The 19957-nt window shown below is 54.4% G+C and overlaps 4 protein-coding genes across 4 annotated transcripts; 2 read left to right on the top strand and 2 right to left on the bottom strand.

Moving 5' to 3' along the window:
* Positions 1-2544: 2544 nt before the first annotated feature.
* On the bottom strand, positions 2545-3012 carry CGCA056_v010843 (uncharacterized protein; the record flags this gene model as incomplete). Its single annotated transcript, XM_037326090.1, has 2 exons — positions 2545-2862; positions 2923-3012. 2 exons carry the CDS (start codon positions 3010-3012, stop codon positions 2545-2547), a joined length of 408 nt encoding a protein of 135 aa, XP_037176036.1.
* A 10584-nt stretch (positions 3013-13596) lies between these two features.
* On the top strand, positions 13597-13713 carry CGCA056_v010842 (uncharacterized protein; the record flags this gene model as incomplete). The annotated part of the gene is made up of 1 exon (XM_037326089.1): positions 13597-13713. The coding sequence occupies one exon, from the start codon at positions 13597-13599 to the stop codon at positions 13711-13713; it is 117 nt and encodes a 38-aa protein (XP_037175433.1).
* A 1316-nt stretch (positions 13714-15029) lies between these two features.
* gsfR2-1 (Transcription factor gsfR2) lies at positions 15030-16865 on the top strand (the record flags this gene model as incomplete). The annotated part of the gene is made up of 4 exons (XM_037326088.1): positions 15030-15632; positions 15819-16434; positions 16545-16743; positions 16820-16865. 4 exons carry the CDS (start codon positions 15030-15032, stop codon positions 16863-16865), a joined length of 1464 nt encoding a protein of 487 aa, XP_037176037.1.
* A 1523-nt stretch (positions 16866-18388) lies between these two features.
* nsa2 (Ribosome biogenesis protein nsa2) lies at positions 18389-19580 on the bottom strand (the record flags this gene model as incomplete). The annotated part of the gene is made up of 8 exons (XM_037326087.1): positions 18389-18468; positions 18519-18654; positions 18722-18802; positions 18915-19004; positions 19061-19072; positions 19128-19448; positions 19512-19526; positions 19572-19580. The coding sequence occupies 8 exons, from the start codon at positions 19578-19580 to the stop codon at positions 18389-18391; spliced, it is 744 nt and encodes a 247-aa protein (XP_037175434.1).
* Between the last annotated feature and the right edge of the window lie 377 nt (positions 19581-19957).

Here is a 19957-nt window from a genome sequence, read left to right as displayed (position 1 = left end):
AGGCCTTTCCGTCTGGTTCTCGTGCTTGTTCTTGTTCTTGGTCTTGTTCTTCACCTTACTGCGGTAGGTTCTCCTCCTTCACTGTCACCATCACCATGGAACATACACTATGTATGCAGTATCAGTATCCGTACCGTATATCCATCGACACAACCACCTTCTTCCTGCGTCTCTTGCCGAAGACCTCCCGCCCATCCTTGCGATGCGCCATCGACCTGAAAATAAGGTATCTTAGCTAAGGTGTTATTGCGCTGCGCAACCATTGGCGGTTAGGTACTACCGTGCCGTGTCCTGTCCTGTCCTGTCCTGCCCTCGCAACCTGATTAAAGTACAGGCGTAGCCCGATCGAGTGCATGTACCCGTGCTCTTTTGGGGTGCCGCTGCCAGCCCACCCTTCGCTCCGTCCAGCCCACGCCTCCAGAGACAAGGCATGGGGGGGTCTAGCGTCCATGTCGACGCAGACGAGAAAAGTACCTCGTCCGTAGGTACTGTGGACCCGGCTTCACCTCAGCGTGCCTGCACACCAAGTCCTATTGCACCTCTTTGTCATACCCTGCGAGCCCGCGCCGTCGTGCCACAAAATGGCAGCACAACCGAACCTTGCTCGGGTGGTTTTGCCCACGCATGGGCGCTGTTCGCGTTTCTTATTTCCCGGCCTGCGCGGTAACGGATACCTGCGATGGCTGTCCCGCCAAGCCCATCATCCCTGCCCGCACGCCCCAGAGGGACAGCTCCATCACCACCTTACCTTGCAGTGTACATGGCGTCCAGACAGCCCAGCCTGGTCTTGCCCATGTATCGATACGCACGCCCTCGTGGATGTGCCAAACCACGCTGGGAAGCTCAGGAGACGTCTCCGATGTGAGTGGGGTCGCGGCCCTCACATGCATCGAGCATCCATCTGCTTGTCGTGTGGCATCCATGGCAAGGTTTTTTTTTCGTCGTAGCCGTTTATGTGCCTGTGTATCCGTCGCGTACTTTACAGCACACCATGTACGCAATACGTCCGTGGTGCGTGCCTCCTCTGTTGTTAAACTTTGCCCTTCGTGATGAGAGCCATTGCAGAACTGTCGAGTACGGAAGAATCATGGGCCTCTTCTTCTGGCGCCGTCGAAGAACAGATAAAAATATCCAATGAAATGAAGCAGTATATCTGAGATCCTGTCGATCTCTCTATCCGTGCGCGACAAGCCCTGCCCGGCGTCCTGGTCTTCTCGTTGTTTCTTCCCATGCGTCTGGCAATTGGCATCCGCCATCCGCGCCCGCGGTTCCTGGAGCCCTTGTAGACCTGGAAGCACAAACCCTGAATCATCATCACAAGTATGTGCTCTGTAGTGGGAGGATGAACACCCCATGCGACACAGCAGCAGGGCTCCAGATCGCAAATTATGCCCTAAACTGTAGGCTTGTTTATCGCGTAATTGGCTGGCGGTTCCGTTGCACATGAACCGGCATTGTCCGTTGGCATACAGACACCATAGTAGACAGTGGCCCTCATCAACTTGTCGATGCCAGACCAGAACGGACCCAGGTCGGGCAGGCATGTTGGTCAGGCCAGACCTGTCCCAAAGCCGGGTCTCGGGCAGCGTGGAAGAGACGCCCAGCGATAAAAGGAATGGGAATTGATGGAGGAAGCCGACGTCGGGCCCGCTGTTTTCATGTTTCGTCTCACAATTGATCGACTCCAAATATGCCACCCGCTGTCGGGGCTTGCGAACTGGCGGGGGCAGAAGGAAGCCGGCGGGCCATCATGGCGAGACAGGCCCTACAGGACAGGCCGACGAAGAGGGAGAAGAAAGCCGGACCGATCATGCCTGGAGGGTGCCACTTGTATCCTGCATCTACGCCATCTGGGCGTCACTCTCGTTATTCAGGCTCGGAGTCTGGTCCGGTCCCTGATCTAGCGACTAGAGCGTGCTGTATCCGTATTTGTTTGCAGCCGGAACATGATCGCCAGCGTCCGTTCCGGGAGGAAAGCACGTCCGGATAGGCCGTGTTGCTGCCGCTAATCATGACTGGTAATCATACGGGGGTGCAAGGCACCGCGCTTTAGAGGCCGGCCGAGAATTCCAGCGGCGTCAATAAGGACCGCGGCTCACGGAGTGCCAATGCTGGGATGAATTATCCGCATGTGTGCACTCATATAGATATGGTTCCTGGGTATTATTGGCAGGTCCTGGAAAAACTTACTCAGTGACGACCCCAGCAGAAGTGAGTTGATAGGAGTCGCCGACAGCTCACAAAGAGGGACCTGCGGGCTGATCAACTCGTCTTGATTGAACCAAGTCAGCATATACCTTGTGAGTGCGTGCGTGCGGTTGTGCCTGGCGCACAGCAATGGCCATGTGAATAGTACGGACAGCTCTAAATGCTCGTGTAAATGTGGATAGTTTGGGGATGGAGGAGTCAAGATCCAAAAAGAAAACGAACGGCCATGGACCTTGACCCGAGCGCAAAGAAGCGGAGGGTGGCCCCGGGGGATACGCCGCCGGGTGATTAAAAATTCTGAAGCCAAGGGACCCCTTCATCGACGAGCCCCTTTCCTCACCGAAGGAAGGGATCGGGATGAAAGGACAGGGCTGTCAGGCCAAAGGACGGGCTCCGGGCGGCGGGGACCAGTCGGAAGAGGGTGGTGTTTCTCGTCATCCCAGACGGTGATGGACAGGCGGGCAGGCGCACAGCCAAACCCAAAGCCACGAGCCAGCACATGGTGGTATGGATGGGATGGGATGGGTGAAAGTGATGGTGATGGGCCGGCCATTGGCGATCCAGCGGCAAAAGTGTCTCCAGCCCAGCAGGGTAGTTGATACTGGGCGGCATGGAGTACTGCGGTAGGTATGCGAGGGTATACTGCGTATGCTTCTGTGCAGAGCACCAACTGCCAAGTAAGCATTCGAAAGGTGTTTGACAAGGCACACGCACGTTGGTGGAGGTGGAAGGGCAACCATCAATGAGGCACGGCGTGGGCTTGACCATGACTGCCGCGTGCGGTGCTTGAAGCGACCAAAGCATTTTGGCTGCTTGCCTCGTGCGCAGGGTGTGGGGGACTAGCTGGGAGCAGCGCCGTTTGCGATGTCAACGATGGAAAGGTAGAAAGACAGGACGCGTGGTGAGGCGAGTGACTGCGTAAGGGAGGATCTGCACGCCCAATCCAATGACGGATCCATCCCGCTATGCTCGATAATCCAAACACCCAAAAGACTGGGCCAAGGTGATGGAGCGTGGTTGGATTCCAACATTCCATGGTGTACAGTGTTCGCGAGAGGCTCGCACCAGAGGCACCCGATCTCCCTTTCCTCTTCTCGCGGCACTCAACAAAAAGAAGCCACCATGGTGCTGCTGTCTGTGTCTGTGCAGGTGCGCCGGACGTCGGAAAGACAATGGACATGTCCAGCTGAGCTGTGGGTATTGTCTCTGGCCAAGAGCACGATGTTGATAGTGCACCTAGTGTGCTACCTGCCTGCTGCTCTGTCGTTCCTGCACGCTCGAGTATTATTGGAACACTTAGCAAGAATAATGCGTGCCTACCCACCTGCTAAGATAGCTTTTTGGTGGCCGGCGTGGTATGCGAGACAATATGTACACAGGTAAGCAGTCTGCAGCGACCCCACGTTGGCAACCTGGCCGTGGCAGGTGGCATTTCGTGTAGATGCCGTGGCAAGGTACCTTAAGGTGCTGACCGTCCCAAGGAATCTGTAAACAATGGAAATTCCGGCTTCAGGGCAGTCTCAAGCTGAAGTATGCCCATCATCTGGGAAGGCCGTATTTTGTCCAAAGGCAGGGTAAGAATCAAAGAAACTGACGTTGTTGTTACTCGGCACGCAGTCTGGAACGCCCGTCAAGGTCAGCAGAGGTCAACATCCATTCATAGGCGCACCTAAGACCAACAGCTCCCCCGGAACCGGTGACGTCCGCGCCTCAGTGGCTGGACCAGGAGAGGAGGGGGGTTGCAGCTTTCACCACCGCCTCAATCTCGAGGACCAAGACGAGGACGACAAGATGAGATGTGCCCCATGGTGTGTGCTCAAAAGCTAAAGTGAAGGCCGTGTGGGAGTGGTAAGGTGGACGGCGCTAGCCGCCAGGCACTGACAAGGGAACCTCGTGCGAAGTGGGGGAAGCTTTCCTCTTTTTTTTCTCTCTCATTTTTTATTTTATTTTTTATTTCTTTTTAGCCTTTCTGCCCTGGGGTTTTTTTTTTTTTTTCCCTTTCCACTGCCCGTCTTTTTTTCCGCCTCCCGTCCACCAACTCAAAAGGACTGCGCTTCACGTCGTGGGCTAGATCATATCCATGTCCATGTCCATGTCTATGCTTTGCTTTGGCGATCAGTATGTCGCAAGTGCAGTAGGAGGCGGTCTCGAAAAGTGGAAAGTGTCGTGTGTGATCAGCACATGATGGAGCATCGAGAAATGGGAATGGGAATGGATTCGCAGTACACTACCTAAGTTCCAGCGGGCAAGTCGGGCTTCAGCTGGCAACTGCCTTTCACGTTGAGGTAAGGTACCCACGAGGTACTTCCGGTGCGGCCATATTGGGGCGCGGCTACGTTACGTCGAGCCGCTACACGTGTTGTCCTCGCCTTCCTGGTCTCATCCAATGCGAGATGGTGGCTGTACGTCGCAGTCAGTTACCTAAGTGGCCAGGAAGGTGCGAAGAGATACGTACCCATCCACATGCTTCCACATCGCTCCTCGTGTACCTAGGTATTCGCACCTACGAATATCTATACCGCAGGAAGTACACACGGCACAGCACGCAGCATGTCGCGAGGCAGGCACTCGTAAGTTGAAGTGTGAAAGTCTGTTTCGTGCAAGGCGAACGAACGAACTTGTGGGCAGGCAGGCAGTTTTTCTTTCTGCTGAACATTTCTGGTTCCATCGCACTTCGCACTGCAAGTACATACTCCCCGAGGTACTTACTCACCAGTCCATTGAATGGAGGTTCACTGTAACTGCTCAGGGCTGCCTGCTTTTGTGGTTCCCTATCTACCTTACCTTACCTAGGCACCTAGTTAGGTGCTAGGGGACGCAGGCACCTTAGGGTGGTAGGTATTCCCGCGGAAGGTACCGGGCTTCCTTCCATTAGCACCAGGACCACCACCGCCCGGGGCAGCTGCCAACCTCCACGCCCAGCACCGCACCGCCTTCGCCCAGCGAGATTTCCCTCCCGTCCTTCCTGCAATGCGCGATCTCCCGATGACCACGTGAGGCTTGTATCGAGTACACGTCCGATACGTACATGCAGCGCCACCTTTTCCCACGAGACGAGGTACCTGCACTTTCGGTCTGCAGCTCCAGTCAGTTCCTTTTCCATCTCGCTCATCCACACAGCAGACAGCCATGCTTCAAACCGCCTCTCACACACACACACTCTCTCTCGCTGCGCACGCCTCCCAAACGGGACGAATCACTGACGCCGCACTGCGCGAAAGAAAACATTATCTGCGCCTCCTCACCAGAAACCCAACTTTGTCTCGTATCCAACAAAACCTCTCTCAAGCAGAAACGAAACACCGCGTCAGGGTTCATGTCGCATGTCGCCGAAGAAAAGAACCGCCAACAAAGCCATTGCCACCGCATGTCATACTCATCAACCAACACCAATAGGCTCTCTTATGGATAGCCCGCACAACTTGCCGCAGTCGATCATTGCTTCTTCCCCCTTCCCTGCTGCGCGCACGCTCTCGGCAGTCCAACTATATCGCCTTGACCAAGCCTCGAGAACGGATGCAGTCTCGTACAGACCTCCACGACGTCAACTCCCCGCCAAAACTCAACCAATACTCGTTGCTGCACCGCATCTGTTTGCACCCGCACATGATCGTCCGCCAGCCACGTTGTTCGACATGCAGTCAGCCAGACTGCTGGGACGTCTGAGACCGTCCATATTCCTTCTCCCCGTTCTGCTGCCTACTCTGCCGACCTCAACTTTTGCCTTCTCTCTTAGTACTCGGACCCTCGGAATTCAGACTTTAATAATCACCCTCCAAAAAGAAACAACATGATCGACGTCCCAGCTTCGCTTCTGCCAGAACACGCACCACCCTCGGGGCTTACCTGTGCGCTGACGAATTGTGAGTCTTCCGCTCTGCTGGATGCACTCCTGGGAGAGAAGGACATTCCGTACACCAAAATATGAACCTCCGTGCCTCCCTCACGTCCAGGGCGTCGGTCTCGACTCCGTAATCTGTCTTGCTAGGGCTAATAAGCACGGCAACAAACAAAGGCAGACCTGGCATGCCCTGCAACTCACTGTCCTCGCCCGAACCATTACACGGCCAGGCTCATGTATGCAGTACGTATACACCGATTCCGATACACAATGCCCACCGCCGTTCCCCATCTTTAGAGAAAGAGACTTCGGGTCGGAAACCCCCACATCACAGCCGGCAACAGCCCTGCTGTCCATGCTCCCGGCAAATTCATGTCCAGCTGTCGGCCGGTAAAGCCTGGGTGAAAGGTTTACCGCCTCTTTTGTCGCAGTTACGCTGATCTGACATTGGCTATCTCCGATTTGAAACCCTCAGACACTGGATCGGCCACACGACGGCAACTAGTGTTGTATGGGTTTGGGTATATTCTTGTCTGCGTCGCTAGTAGCACGACCACGGCATGTCAACGCAGCCAAGGCCAATGTCAAACAACCAAACCCGCCCTCGGCGAGCGTCGCCGACACAACCCACACTCGATGGCTGCTAAATTGCCTCTGGACACACAACAGTCAGCAGGAGCCTCACATCTCAATAGTACTCGGCCATGGTGTTAGCCGCACACCAAACTCCCCCTTCCCAGCGGCAGATGTCGTCTATGAATGGCCACGTCTCGCCTGACTCGAAATCAATTAATCTTTCCCGCACCAAATATGCAAACACTGCGTCAGGCCCGAGGCAGCGCCGAGTTTTGATGGCAGTTAATCAACAGGTTCTGGCAAAAGAAATAATGAGGCTTATCCACTTGACTACGATTAGGAGAAACATCGTGGTCGGGATTGGCGGTTGGCAACCAGCCAGCACGGCCATAACATGAACAGATTGGGCAACGGGAGACACCGCAAGCATGGATCGCGTTGTTTGTCAAGTTGGATCAGACCAACGAGAGTCGCCTCCTGAACGCTGAACGGCGCTCGCAGCACACAGACCTCGAGTCTTAGCGCTCCCTGTGCACGGGTGCGTCTGCTTCTTTGCTCCCCGCTGTCACTTCTCCATTTGATTCCCAGCTCGTGGAAAGATGCAACAAATCAGATCACTCTTCGAGTCAATCACCCAGGGGACTCCACCAGCCTTCAGGAGCACTCCAAGCAAAGATCAGCGAACCTTGTTCGCCGAAGCCGTTCGCTGTGTGCCGTCTGCCAAACCCGTCACACTTCCCGTGAGCTATCTACGGATACACGTCTTTTGGAGCGGACAGCCAGCGAGATCGACGAGACTTGTTGTCGGGTCCTTATGATTTGGAATAGGGTTCCATGATGGCTGCTCGTGACATCCAATTCACCCAACGACATCATTCTTCGAAAGTCTTCGTTTTCCATCCGCGAGGACTTGTGTTTGACAGTTCGCGCTTCAAAAGATCCCCAGTGCGCGGACGACAATCCCTACCCCTGTCACCCTCCATCTCCAGGATGCGGCATCTTGCACATCATCATTAAACGCAAAAAAGTGGATGGCTTTTGGCTGTCCCACGTGGAGGTACATACACTGAGAACAATCCGGCGCGGATTCTGCCAGAGACACGCATCGACCTCTTCCGAGTTGGACGAGAAAAATAAGACAAACTAGCTACCTCGATTAAGACAATCGGGGCCGGCGTCTTATCATGCATTTACCCAATGCAGGCAGCACTCGATGTTGACCCATGCGAACAATTTATTGGCACAGTGCGTTATGATGAGGATCCGTATTCAGCAGACATGCTACTCTGTCCTCTTTGAAGGAGGCATTCTGAATTATGCGCAGGCGAGGGCATGGACACAAGACAACACAGGGCAGACGCTCAAGGGATAAGGGGTGCGGGGTCTGGTCTTCACAGTCTTTACGCAGTAGGTAGGTGGGAAAAGGCTGCCTGAGCCGCCTTTGCATCTGTGTGACGGCCCATCGGTTCCACACATTTGTGTGCCACGTTTCTTCCACCTGCCAGTGTAGGATCTTCGCTGCCGTCCACATCAAGAAAGCGTATTGGGTGGTGGCCAACACTGGGCCGGGATGCATCCCCAACTACACAATTCCCACCTGGGAAGCAGTATGCCTCGTCGGCAGCCAACATCGGGGCAACATCAACCAGCTCAAGCCTCTCTAGTGCGGCAATTCTCAAGGGAAATGAGATGTCAGTGAGCCGAGGCCTTTCATCGCTTCAAGAAAACCGGCTCTGCGGGCGATCCGCACGGGCGTCTCAGACTGTGCAACGGCACCAAATCCATACTAATCCACCCTCGTCTTGACACCGACAGATGCCTTTGGTCTCATTCGAGGGAAAAAACAAGGCGCTCGTCCGGTAGTACGGGAAAAAGAATTTCTGAAATCGTTCAGTTCAACCAAGACTAGCTGGTCATTCACCACCGGTGCTGTGGGGGCGCTCACGAAAGCGATGGGTCAACAAACGACACCATTTTCTACACGGATATCTCGTCCGGATAACCCAGCGTGTAGTCGTTGATGCTGCATCCGAGACACAGACCGAATCCGAGGCAATGCAAACGCTATTCACATATTGAGAAGCAGGCACCAAGGAAATGCTAGCCATGTACACAAATCTGGTAACACAAGGAGTCCTTCAAGATCTTTGGCCCATTTAACTCGAATCCTCGTCTGTGGCAGCACTATTCCCAGTCCCCCGCACTTTCAACATCGTCGGCCGTTGTCCCCGCACGGTTCGTGAGCTTCGGACATGCGGGCCCCCTCTGTCCTCAATCGGCGAGACCCACGCCGTCGAACCCCTTGGCAAGCGAGGGAGCGAGTCGTGGCTTCCGGCTCACTTCAGGCCCAGGGTCGACCATGGAAGCACTTCAGATGGGCATGCCGTTGCATTCCCATCTAGCCTAATTCTCATGGTATTTGGCCGACACAGAGCCGCCCCTGGACCCCTGCGCCTCGCAAGAAAGGATTGACTGGTCGGTCAACGTCCGTTTTCGTCCACATGGATTCGATACCACGGGGAAGACGACCGATTGGGACGATCGTCACGGTAGGACGTTGCTTCAAGTTTCGTTCGACGTCAAGAACGTAGACATCGGCAAGCCGGTACTATAACCCTTCGCTCGTCATATGAGTTTCATCCATAGCGCCCTCCTGTCCGAGAGTATCCTGAGAAGTCCAGCCATCGGCAATTCAATCAGCCCTGCCCCTCAGTTCCTGAGACTATCTCGGTGGCAGTCGCACGGACAAAAGAGTTCAGCGCCAGAAGGCATGGCGCAGTCAGCGCCCTGGCTGGCTCTGCAATCTAATATGACGCAGGTGCTTCAACGGCGTAAAGTAGTAGACGACGGTGGCTTCAACGCGCTTGCACCGAAATCGCCGCCCTCTGAAACGAACAAATTCTCAGCTCGAAAGGCCCCAAAGTCACAATCTGTAAACAAATCAGCTGTGTTATTGGATTGTTGCCTTTTGAGGTCGATTCTTTGTCACCTTTTGTTTCCAGCAATAGCTTATTTGGAAGTAGGAAATCTTTTGTGGTCAGCTCTAGCAAGACGGTTTCGAAAAGCTATCGCCCTTTTGTGCCACGACACTACATGGTACTGGAATTGTCAATTTCCTCCTCGTCTGTCTCGGGACGAAGAGGAAGCCCCATGGATTCGCTGTTAGGCTGTACGATGCCTATCTTGACGCTCAGGGTCTCAGGGCCATCGTCCTTGCAGACTTCGGACGACAGAAGTTTGGCCTCGACACTGTCGAGCTCCGATTGCGCAACCCTTGACACATCACCAAGGTTTCCCAGACTCTATGACGTCGGACCTTGCATGTCTCTTGTTGCTGCTAATTTGCAGCTCTAATGCAAGCGACTGAAAGACTCCTGGGCCACTTCAGAATTTCAGGAAACGTTTCATATCAGTCATTCTCTTTCATCAGACTAGACAACGGTAGCATGGCCTAAGACGGCTTTGAAATAACTTGTGCAGCCACAGGTGTTCTATAGCAACAGTCACTTCCAGTACATGCCTCGCACAGTGCTCTACACGTCGATCGCATAGCCAGGAGAACGCGAAAGCGCTATTCAAACTGACTTGTCTCTAAGCAAATTTAGCCACAGAATTCGAATAAGAAGCTCCATGACGACTAGATAAGCCTCCAAGCGGGCAACGTCTCTCACTAGGTAGGGTTGCTGCTCACTGCCTGTGCTTTTATTGTCGGTGGCAATGTATTTACTGGTGGCTGAGCAACCTTTCCAGCAACTTATTGACCACCAATTACTCCAAACTGTGGATTAGATATCTTATATTTAGGAACCTTTTTCGGCAATTGACTGTGAACAGAGTTTGGCGCGGGGAGCTGCTTCTTAGCTTGGGACGCCAGGGAACTGATTGCGCCAGAGTATTCCATCCCACTCTCGACGAACACATGGCGACGAACGGACACCGCCAACCTTTGAACATGCTCCAATCAGCCACGTTACCGAATGGCTTCTAAACGAAATCCTGATATGCCAAAAACCACACCTGAGACTTTGTGTTCGGTGACGAAGCAGAAATATGTGCCCAAGCACGGAAAGTTCAGACGAGATCCCCAAGTACCGATACATGGCTTTAGACTCTCCGTCTAAGCTTCCGGCCTTCACCCCATACCACGTACAACACACCACGCCCAATCGATCCTCGGACGGCACCTGCGCCGTTGTTCTGTCTCCCGCCTCATTTGGGTTGAGAGATGGATGCCACAAAGCTTTCGGGGCCAAATCCGCTGTGCAGCCATCGCTGGTATCAAAAGACCCCGGACCCCAGCAAAGCTTCCGTCAAAGCCAAAAAGATGATACCTTGAGAGATTGGGCGGCCGCAAACATGCCGTCAACGGCTTTTAGCTTTGCGGCATTCAGACGGTGTCTCACACAGCGTCCAAAACAGCAACGATGTTCAAACGGTCAAACCACGGCGTGGTGCTTAACTGGTCTCCCACGCGAACCAGGCGTGCGGAACGAATTGATTCCATCGAGAAAAGCTTCGGGGCATCAGACCGGCGTCAAATACTACGCACTGTAGGATCCTGGGCAGACAAAAGCGCAAATCACCACCGTCGCCGTTGTGGTCAAACATGACAATGGCTGGCGTAAGCGATGGGCGTTTGGACCGATGATCGACGCCAGGAAGCTTTCACCCTCCCTGGAGCAGTCATGCTGCACAGAGCAACAATGGATCCGGGCGTCCCGCTCCATTGCAGGCTCCAAAAGCTTCCCGCTGCGGAATCCAACCAACCTCGACTGGCGAAACAGGGGCAGCTGGGACATCGAAACAAGTCTATCCACGCTGTCGACTCGTGCCGCTGGACGAGGCACACACCTGATGAGTCGGTGACGGATGAGCTCCAACTCGGCTTGCTTGTCTCAAGCAGCCATTCAATTGACCGAGTGTCATGCCTGTGAGAAACGAGGCGAACCACAAAGGCTTACGCGCACACGAAGCCATTCACACTGAGGATACACCCCCACCGGCTCCAGCAAACAGATCTCTGGGGTTAAGGCAGAGACTACTGCGCTTGTGCAGTACTCCTGTTCGCACTACTGCGCACTAGTATCGCTGAAGGCCACCGGCGAAAGTTTCTTCGAGGGGGCGGGTAGGCGATCTACTAATCGCTGGCCGTTGCGGCCTTTCCGCATGGATAAACTGCGACACGTTTTTCCTTTTTCCTCCGAACCGACAACAGACAGTGGCTCGGTCAAAAAAAGGCACGCCGTCTCGATTCCTGACCTGTCAACCGTCAGGTGAGCGGCTTGGCCTCTTGGCCTCTAGTGAACGTGGCTGGAACAAGGCGATGTGATCTATGGTCTATCACTAAGCCTAGCAATGCAACCCCCCCAAGTTGCTGTTCGTGAATGAATACCGCCACAAGGAGAAAAGAAACGTGTGGCCGTACGCACATCCAAACATAAACATGTACAATGGGCGAGCGCCACCAGGCACTTTCGGGATGTTTGAGACATTCGAGCGGTGGAACGAAAACCTGTTTGCAGCAATCTAGTTCGCCTCGTGGCGTCGCGCTTTTCCGGCAACCTGCATTCTGATGTCTGGGTGCGTGACACCCACCACTTTCTGTCTTCCCCCACATCTGTTCTCGTCCGGGCATCAGCATGCAAAGCAGATGCCCTTCTTTTACCAGGTCGCCGGTAGCCAGGGAAAAGGCGTCCCAGGGTATCGTTTGACCTACAAGGACCAACAGGAATCGGATACGGGAACCAATCAGTGCCGGGAAGAGAATCCAGCGATAGCACACGACGGCTGCCACCAGCGAGTATTGTGTTACGAATGCCTCGTACGCTTCGGCTACCTTTCCGCGGTAGCATGAGACAAGACCGTGGACCGGCTCCGGAGGCTAGCGATAAAAGGAACATTACGATCAGTAATGCAGAAAGATATGCCCTTTTCGAGCCTTGTGCAGTGCCCCACCCAATGTCAGCCACAGCATACACATGTGGCATGGCCTGGGTTAGCATGGATTTTTACTTTCCGTCACCCGCCGCCGTCTTTCGGTCCGGGCCCGCAGGAAGCAAGCCTCAACCGGTCTTGTTCATCCAACTAACCGTCTCTCTAGGAGGACCCACGATACTAGTGGTAGGATTAGGGGTCCAAAGGGCAGGCTTGACGCCAATGGCGGTCGGGACAGAGGTCAAAGATACCGAGAGATCGTCTCGAAGATTGGGATAGACGCCTTCCTTCGGACGTTTCTATTGACAACTGCGTTGTTTGTTCGCACCAATGATGAGGGTCAGCGAGCGAACGGCCGGCTGATCCTTCCTTCTTGATCCTCCCTTTCGGGTCATGTTATTGTGCGACGATGCGCGAACCCCCCTTTTCCTTTGGTGAATGACGATTCCAGATTCAGAATGGGCCTTTCTTTCTGAGATTATCCTCGCACAGCGTTCGCCAGATTGACCAACGCTGAGGGAGGGGGGCGCGTGGAAAGGGGTAACGGAGAGAAAGGCAGGCGCACGAGTGTGCGGGAGCTAACATAGTCACCGCCTACTGCTAGCCTACCTGCCTTTCCTCTCGAACGTCCGGCTCAGCCCAGATAGAGAATGCCCATAGCTCGCCCCCCCCCCCCCCCCCCCCCCGTTGTGCGCGCCCAGTTGCCGCTGTGCTGCATGTCGGTGTGGCCAACCCGATCGTTCCATGTTTGAGGATCTGTTCATCCCCGATCCAGGTGCATGCGAAACCCACGATGGCGGCTAGGAACCCGCTGGCTTCTCTTCGTCCTGGAGATCTGGACAGCTGCCTGGAGCTAACAAAATGGTCCAGCTCAACTTTAATTCTCTACGCTGGCTGGGGGGCTCTTAGCTGATGGTCAGAGGCGAAGATGGGGGTTAGGTGAGTATCGAGCAGAGTCCAGGCCCAGTTTGACAACACAATGCTAATAATGGGCAATTGAGGCTTGAAGGCGCCCGGCTGCAGACGTCAAGGAGGGGATGAATTTAGGCGAACGGTGTAACCTGGCGTCGGAGATAAGACGCCTAGTCTTAGATCTCGACGATGAAGGGGTAGGAGGGGTGTTACTAGGCAGGACCATCTGGCGAAATGTGTGACATTGCGTCGGAGATTGGGCCGGTTGTATCCAGATGTTGGGGTCGAGATGGCTTTGGTGTAAGGACGGAGTCTAGATCATCGAGGGGGTGGTGACGGCAAGCCCGGAGCGGGCTGGCCAACGGGCAAAGACTGAACGTTCGGAATGAGGTAAGTGATGATCTTGGGGACCGCTAGTGCGGGCGACACTGGGCATCCCCCGGGGGGGGGGGGGGGGGGGGGGCAGGGATTGACCGCGATATCTGGCGCGTCATTCTTCGATGAGGGTCTATATTTCTGAAAACGGGTTGATACTCGGATCGTGAGGGTGAGCATCTTGCTCGGGCCGGATCTATTGCATGGCTCTGGCCGAAGGACACGTTTTGCGATGAAGGAAGGGATCGTCATCTGTCAAAGGGATCTGGGAGAGGGTCATGGAAGTGTTCCTTCTGCTTGCGGTTGTGTTTGATATCGGAGGTTCATGGTCCCGGAAGCGTTCCCGCCCAAGCTGCCTTGCTGGCGGGCCGAAGGCTTCAGCGCTGTCCAGGGCACCGGGGTAAGCTTGTTTTCGAAGCGGTTGACGTTGAAGGCTTGGTAGAAGTCTGGCCCGATAGAGGGTCGCCATCGCCGGATAGGGAAATCCGTAAAGTCATCCTGTCCTCGTGCCGACGCCTGACATGCTTAGCATACGTGTGTATTTCCGCAAACGGATGCGGCTAAATGATTCGAGGCCCAGAACGTCGGGATCTCGTGGCGAGAAATGAATTGCTGGAATGTCCATGTGTTGAGTTGACGGGATGATGGCAGGATTCGTCAGTCCATGAGATTTCCATGCGACGAGACAGAGGAGGTTTATTCCGTTCCGCCCTTCCACGGGGGTCAACCCAGGGTTGCATTTGCCGGGCGGAGTTTCGGCGACCCGTGATTGCGGAGTTTGGCGGCCGTGTGGGGCCGCAGCGGGCGGACTTTGGTCGCAGCGGAGTTTGACACATCCAACCTCCGCTCCGGACCCTCCGACGTGATCTCACACCTAAACACCGTCATCTCACCGAGCCCCCCAGTACAACGGACTCATGCACTCATCCACCGCATAAGCTCCAGCCTGCCTACTCACCACACGTGGACTCAGACAGGCCAGATTGTTTCTCATCGAGCGAAGATTGATTTAGTGGAAATCTTTCTTGTCATTCCCACTTTCTCGCCTCCCATCTTCCCCCAGCTTCAGGGCTGGCTGAGCAAATCCCGTCCCTCTTATACAATCAGGTTTACTCAACAGTCGCCTCAAGAATCTCATTCTCCGCCTCAAAAGCGGAACAGGACACACAAGGCACAAAGAGCCATGTCCGCAACCGATCCCAAGATGGGCGGCGATGCGGATGCCGCGGATAAGTCGCGGCAGAAGAGCTGCAACGCCTGCGTACGGAGCAAGCGCCGCTGCGACAAGCGGACCCCGCGCTGCACCCGCTGCTCAGAGAAGAACTTCGCCTGCGTCTACCAGAACCTGCCCCCGGCCGGCGGTGGTCCTGCCGAGGGTGCGGCAGCAGCAAAGGCTGCCACAGTAAGCGATGCCCAGGATGATCCGCTGCAGGCCATGGACCTCGAGGACGGTAGTAGTGACCATCTCCCACCGGCGCCGCATCCTTTTGATTTCAACACGCTCGGCGGGAGCTCTTCCTCGACATCATCCACCTATGTCAACGGCACGCTGGTGATGGACGAGCCCACTGACAGCAGCGCGACGACGTCGCCGTTGAGCTTGGATCCCAACATGCCGAATTTCGATTTCAACTCGGTCATGGACTTTTTGAACGTAGACCCGGCGCAGGGCGGTGAGATGCAGGTCTGGGAGACGCCGCAGTTCCCCCAGCTCTCCAAGAGTCTCGCGCCCGAACTGCCGTACATGGGTTCCGTATGTTGTGGTATGGAGAGGGACGACATTCTGGTAAGCAACCCAACTCTTCTTCATCGGTCAACCCCCCCTCTTCCTCTCATCTCATCCATCACCACGCATCACCACGTCCTACTCCGACCCACAAACACCCCTTCTCATCCCCTTTCATAACCCCCTTCTCACCGTATGATATCCGTCATTACATGCCAAGCCCATCCCTGACCAAGAGAAACTCAGTGCATGTCGCAGGGAGACTTCCAACCATGGCAGATCCACGAGCCCGACTCGCGCATCGGCTACATGGTGTCCTACCTCACAAACATGCACACAACCTTCGCCCAGACGAAGCAGACCCCCTTCCTCCACCGGCACCTCTACCGCGGCATTCACGCCACGCCGCGGCCCCTCCTCGCCGCCTACACGGCCATCTCCGCCTACGCGGGCCGCACCAACGCCAACAAGGGCTGGGCCATCCGCGCCATCTGCGAGGGCGCCGCCGAGGTGCTCAAGTCCGCCAAGGACCCGGCCGCGAGCGCGGCGATGACGGGGCATGAGAAGCTCGCGCGGACGCAGGCGCTGTGGCTGCTGCAGACGATTCGCTGTTTCGACGGGGATGTGGCGATGAGAGCACAGGGGGAGAGGGATATGGAGGTGCTGAAGCGGTGGTTGAAGGAGTTGGAGGGGCTGAGGGACAACCTTGACGATGTGCACCTGCTGGATGATCTTGCCCTCAGACAGAGGCCGCCTCGGTCGTGGGAAGTGTGGGTGTTTAATGAGTGTGTAAGGAGGACGGTGCTGATGGGCCATATCTTCACCTCGTTGTTTGAGATTCTGAAGGCGGCTGGCGAGAGTGGTAAGTTTTCCCACCTCATGTTGCCCCATTTCCGTTGCCCTATGAGCCGCATCAATATCGCCTCTCAATGCATCCGAGTTTCGGTGTTCCGAGCTGACCGACGAAACCAGAACCGGACGTCACCAACTGGCTGGCACCTCACCGGTGGACCTTCTCCAGATCATTATGGGAAGCCCAGTCGTCACCTGCCTTCTTCTCGTCGTGGCGGGAGAAGCCGCTGTTCATGGTCAACAGCTTTTTTGTGCAGGAGGTTGCCAAGGTGGCGAGACCGTTCGACGTGGATGAGTTTGCGAGGTTATTTCTTACTGTGTAAGTTGACTGCTTTGGGACGGAGGATGTCGCAGACTGAGTTGTTGTCTGTGTGTTAACAAGGATTGTGGTGCAGAAACTTTGGTGTTGAGGAGACGAAGCATTTCATGCTGGAGATCTGAACCAAGCATTCGCAAGCTGCGGAGGTGGTTAAAAAGGTTTCCGGGTCGCCAAGGCTTGAGAAGAATGCATCTCGAACGCTAGCTCTGCCTGATACAAGCAGGTCTGTTGCGACGAGGCTCTGTCATGGGATTCACCTACAAGCATGAGCCGATCCTTCTCATCGCCGGGCGTTTAGAATAGAAGATGCAGCGCATGAAAGAGCGGGGGCAGGTAAAGAGGTACGACGAAACGACATTCTTCTTAAGCATGGCCCGGTATGAGTTCAGATTCAGCAGCTATGGGTTGTCCAGCCATTTCCAATGGCTGACAGGTGAAGGCGACGTCGGGATGGCAACGACCCTCCTGGAAGCACCTAATACCCTGCAGCATTCTGCGGAAGCTCAGGGGGCCTGTAATCAAGATCACCGAGACATCTCCCGCCGATGAACGGCGCTACTGAGATTAAGGAGGACTTCATCGTCTCGGATGCACCCTCCGAGGGATCAGGCAGTGTGCATTTGAGCTGAGGTTTAGCAAGGCAGGCCTGACGTTAACCAAAATGGTTGTTTGGCTCTGGTTCATCAATGCACAAGATCGTTTGGTATGGCTTGATCTTATGTACTTCCAGTGTGTGCTAGATTGCTGCCGACGAATCCATGGCTATTCCAAGTACAAGCTCTGCTGCATCGCTGTTCACTCTTACCCTCGTTTCTCCTATTCTTTCAATCGGGGTGATAGTGTATCTAGCACAAGATCACTTTGGCCTGGACATTGTGCAGGCTTAATGAGCAAACAACAGGAGTAGAAATGACTAGAGGGCTCTGTCGAAACTTCTGTTTGCTACGCTCTCTTCAATCACATTTATCTAAGGTCCGTCTCTGATGACACTACGAGTGTGCGCTCCCAATCGCATCTCAATGACTTGCCTGGGCCAAATGGGAAAATAGCATTTCCCGAAATCAAGTCTACGAGCTTAAGTCGGCCAAGTCTTCGTCTCAAACTTCCTCATTCCGACCTTTCAAGGTCGAGAGTTCATCTGATAGCCTGGATCAAACCTTGCCATGTGCGGTCCGTCCCGCTATCTGCGAAGTTAGGCTCGCGATCATTCAAACTCAATCACATAGTTGCATTGCGGCATCGCGCAGCGTAGAATAGTCAACGTGAATTTTCGATTATCTTGAGTATCAATGTGCATGTCACCAACCCCTGCGTGCAATCAACAATATATATGGGGCCGCCGTTTAGAGGTACAAATGAGAACCTTCTATCAACTACCTAGGTCAAGCTGATTTTGTCAATCTGTCGGGGACATCCAGCCAAACCCCATTCAATGAGATGCCATAACTCCAGACGCCGGAATCTCTTTGGAACACCCAGATATTGCATTTTCCATCGTCTTGTATCTGTTTCCCGTATTATACGAGCAGAATTGAGTTCAGAGTCCCCTCGTTCTCAGGGCTCCAGAAGAGGTCAGCTAATAATCGATCTGGAGAATCACCACCGCGAAGAAATGAAAAACGAAGTACAAAAAAAAGAAGAGAACCTACTTATTCGTTACCTGGGCGTACCTTCCCCAAATTACCGATCCGTTGGCTGTCGTAAGTCCCAGTTCAGAGACGTTGACTGAATTCTGATGTCAGCTGTGGATTTCCAACCAATTCTAGGAGCCATACCTTCGATGATTGTTCCTTTAGTAAGAACTCCCAGAGACGTGTACAACGGCGCATTTGGGTTCTTCTTGACCGACACGATGGGAAGTTTGACGGTGACGTTGAGCTGGGGATGGGTAACATTGGCATATTTGTAGCGCTGCGTAGTGGAAGGCACGTTAGCTGTATTTGTTGCCAGATTGAGTTTGCAGAAACTGAAAACTGACCAGACCCATAGGGCGAATGAATCTCTCGGCTTTGGGGTTGGCACGGGTGAAGTTCTGTCCAACGAAGGTAGGCTTGGTGATCTGTGGTTGTGGTCAGTGGATGCTAATATCGATACGCGGAAATGCCACGCATCATAGGAAATGCGAGCCCATCGCCCCAAAAACGAATGAAGCAGCTTGCTGGATTACTAACCATCCTCTTCCATTGCTTCTGGTGCGTTTTCTTTCCTGTTCCTACAACCTTGAACATCTCCTCTTCAGAAATGCCGCGGACCTTTGGCAACTATGGACTTTTCTTAGTTCTGGACCGTACCGACAATTTGGTAGGCTCTAACTCACGGGAACGGCAAACTAGAGTATTATTAGCATGAAGAACCAGCATGAAACGTTTCTGGGGCCTCCTTACTCTCGCTGCCTTCTCAGCACGCTTGTTCTTGATCTGAGAAGAGATGGCCTTGGCAGTATCCGGGTTGTTGCGGTCGAGCAGGTAGGCGGGCATGGGCTCGCTGGGCTCCTTCTCGTTGTTCGTCTTGACATTGCGCTCCTCGTGGGCCTTGATCTGCTTGCGCATCTGGATCTTCTCCTTTCTTCTGCTCTCGGCGTGAAGCTTAGCGCGGAGGCCACGGAGGTTCTGGGCATCCTTCGAGGCCTTGTGTCCCTCTCTGGCCTCCTTCTTTCTCTTCCTCTCCTCGTAATCGAGACGGCGACCATGCTGCTTCCTCCAGCGCTCCATGTACCTATATTATGTCAGTGAATGCCAGGTGTTTCGGTTGTTTGAAGGATTCCATACTCGTTCTACGGAGGGCTTGTTAGCATGGCCGGGCTGAGGCGATAGTGTCTAGTAACTTACCTGAGGCATCTTGAATGGCCTGCGCTCGAGAGCGACTTCAAAATACTTGCTTTGCGGTACGAAGACGTAAAAAGTGTCGGTGCGACGGCGGTGATGATAGTTCGTCAACAGAGTCGCCAGGCGTTGACGATGCTGGCAAGTGGCGGGTCGCGAAGAAAAAAAACGCCAGTACTTCTCTTATCGATAAGAAAGCTCGGACTGTCGAAAAAGTTGCGGCGGGCGGGGCCTGCCCGCCAGAAGCGGGAGTGGATCAATCCTTAATCCGAGCACAGCTGGGGGACCTCACTAGGAACCTTCCTAGAACTTTTTTGAGCTTCACGACGGCTGGGTCCAATCGCGCATAACGTCAGAAGCCATTGGAAATCCCCCGCCGGGTCCAATTCACC

The sequence above is a fragment of the Colletotrichum aenigma genome (genome assembly GCF_013390185.1).
Source record: "Colletotrichum aenigma strain Cg56 chromosome Unknown KSG_Cg56_contig07, whole genome shotgun sequence".
In the NCBI taxonomy this organism is placed as follows: domain Eukaryota; kingdom Fungi; phylum Ascomycota; class Sordariomycetes; order Glomerellales; family Glomerellaceae; genus Colletotrichum; species Colletotrichum aenigma.
Note: the sequence above shows the minus strand (reverse complement) of the source record. Positions and strands in the feature narration are given on the sequence as shown.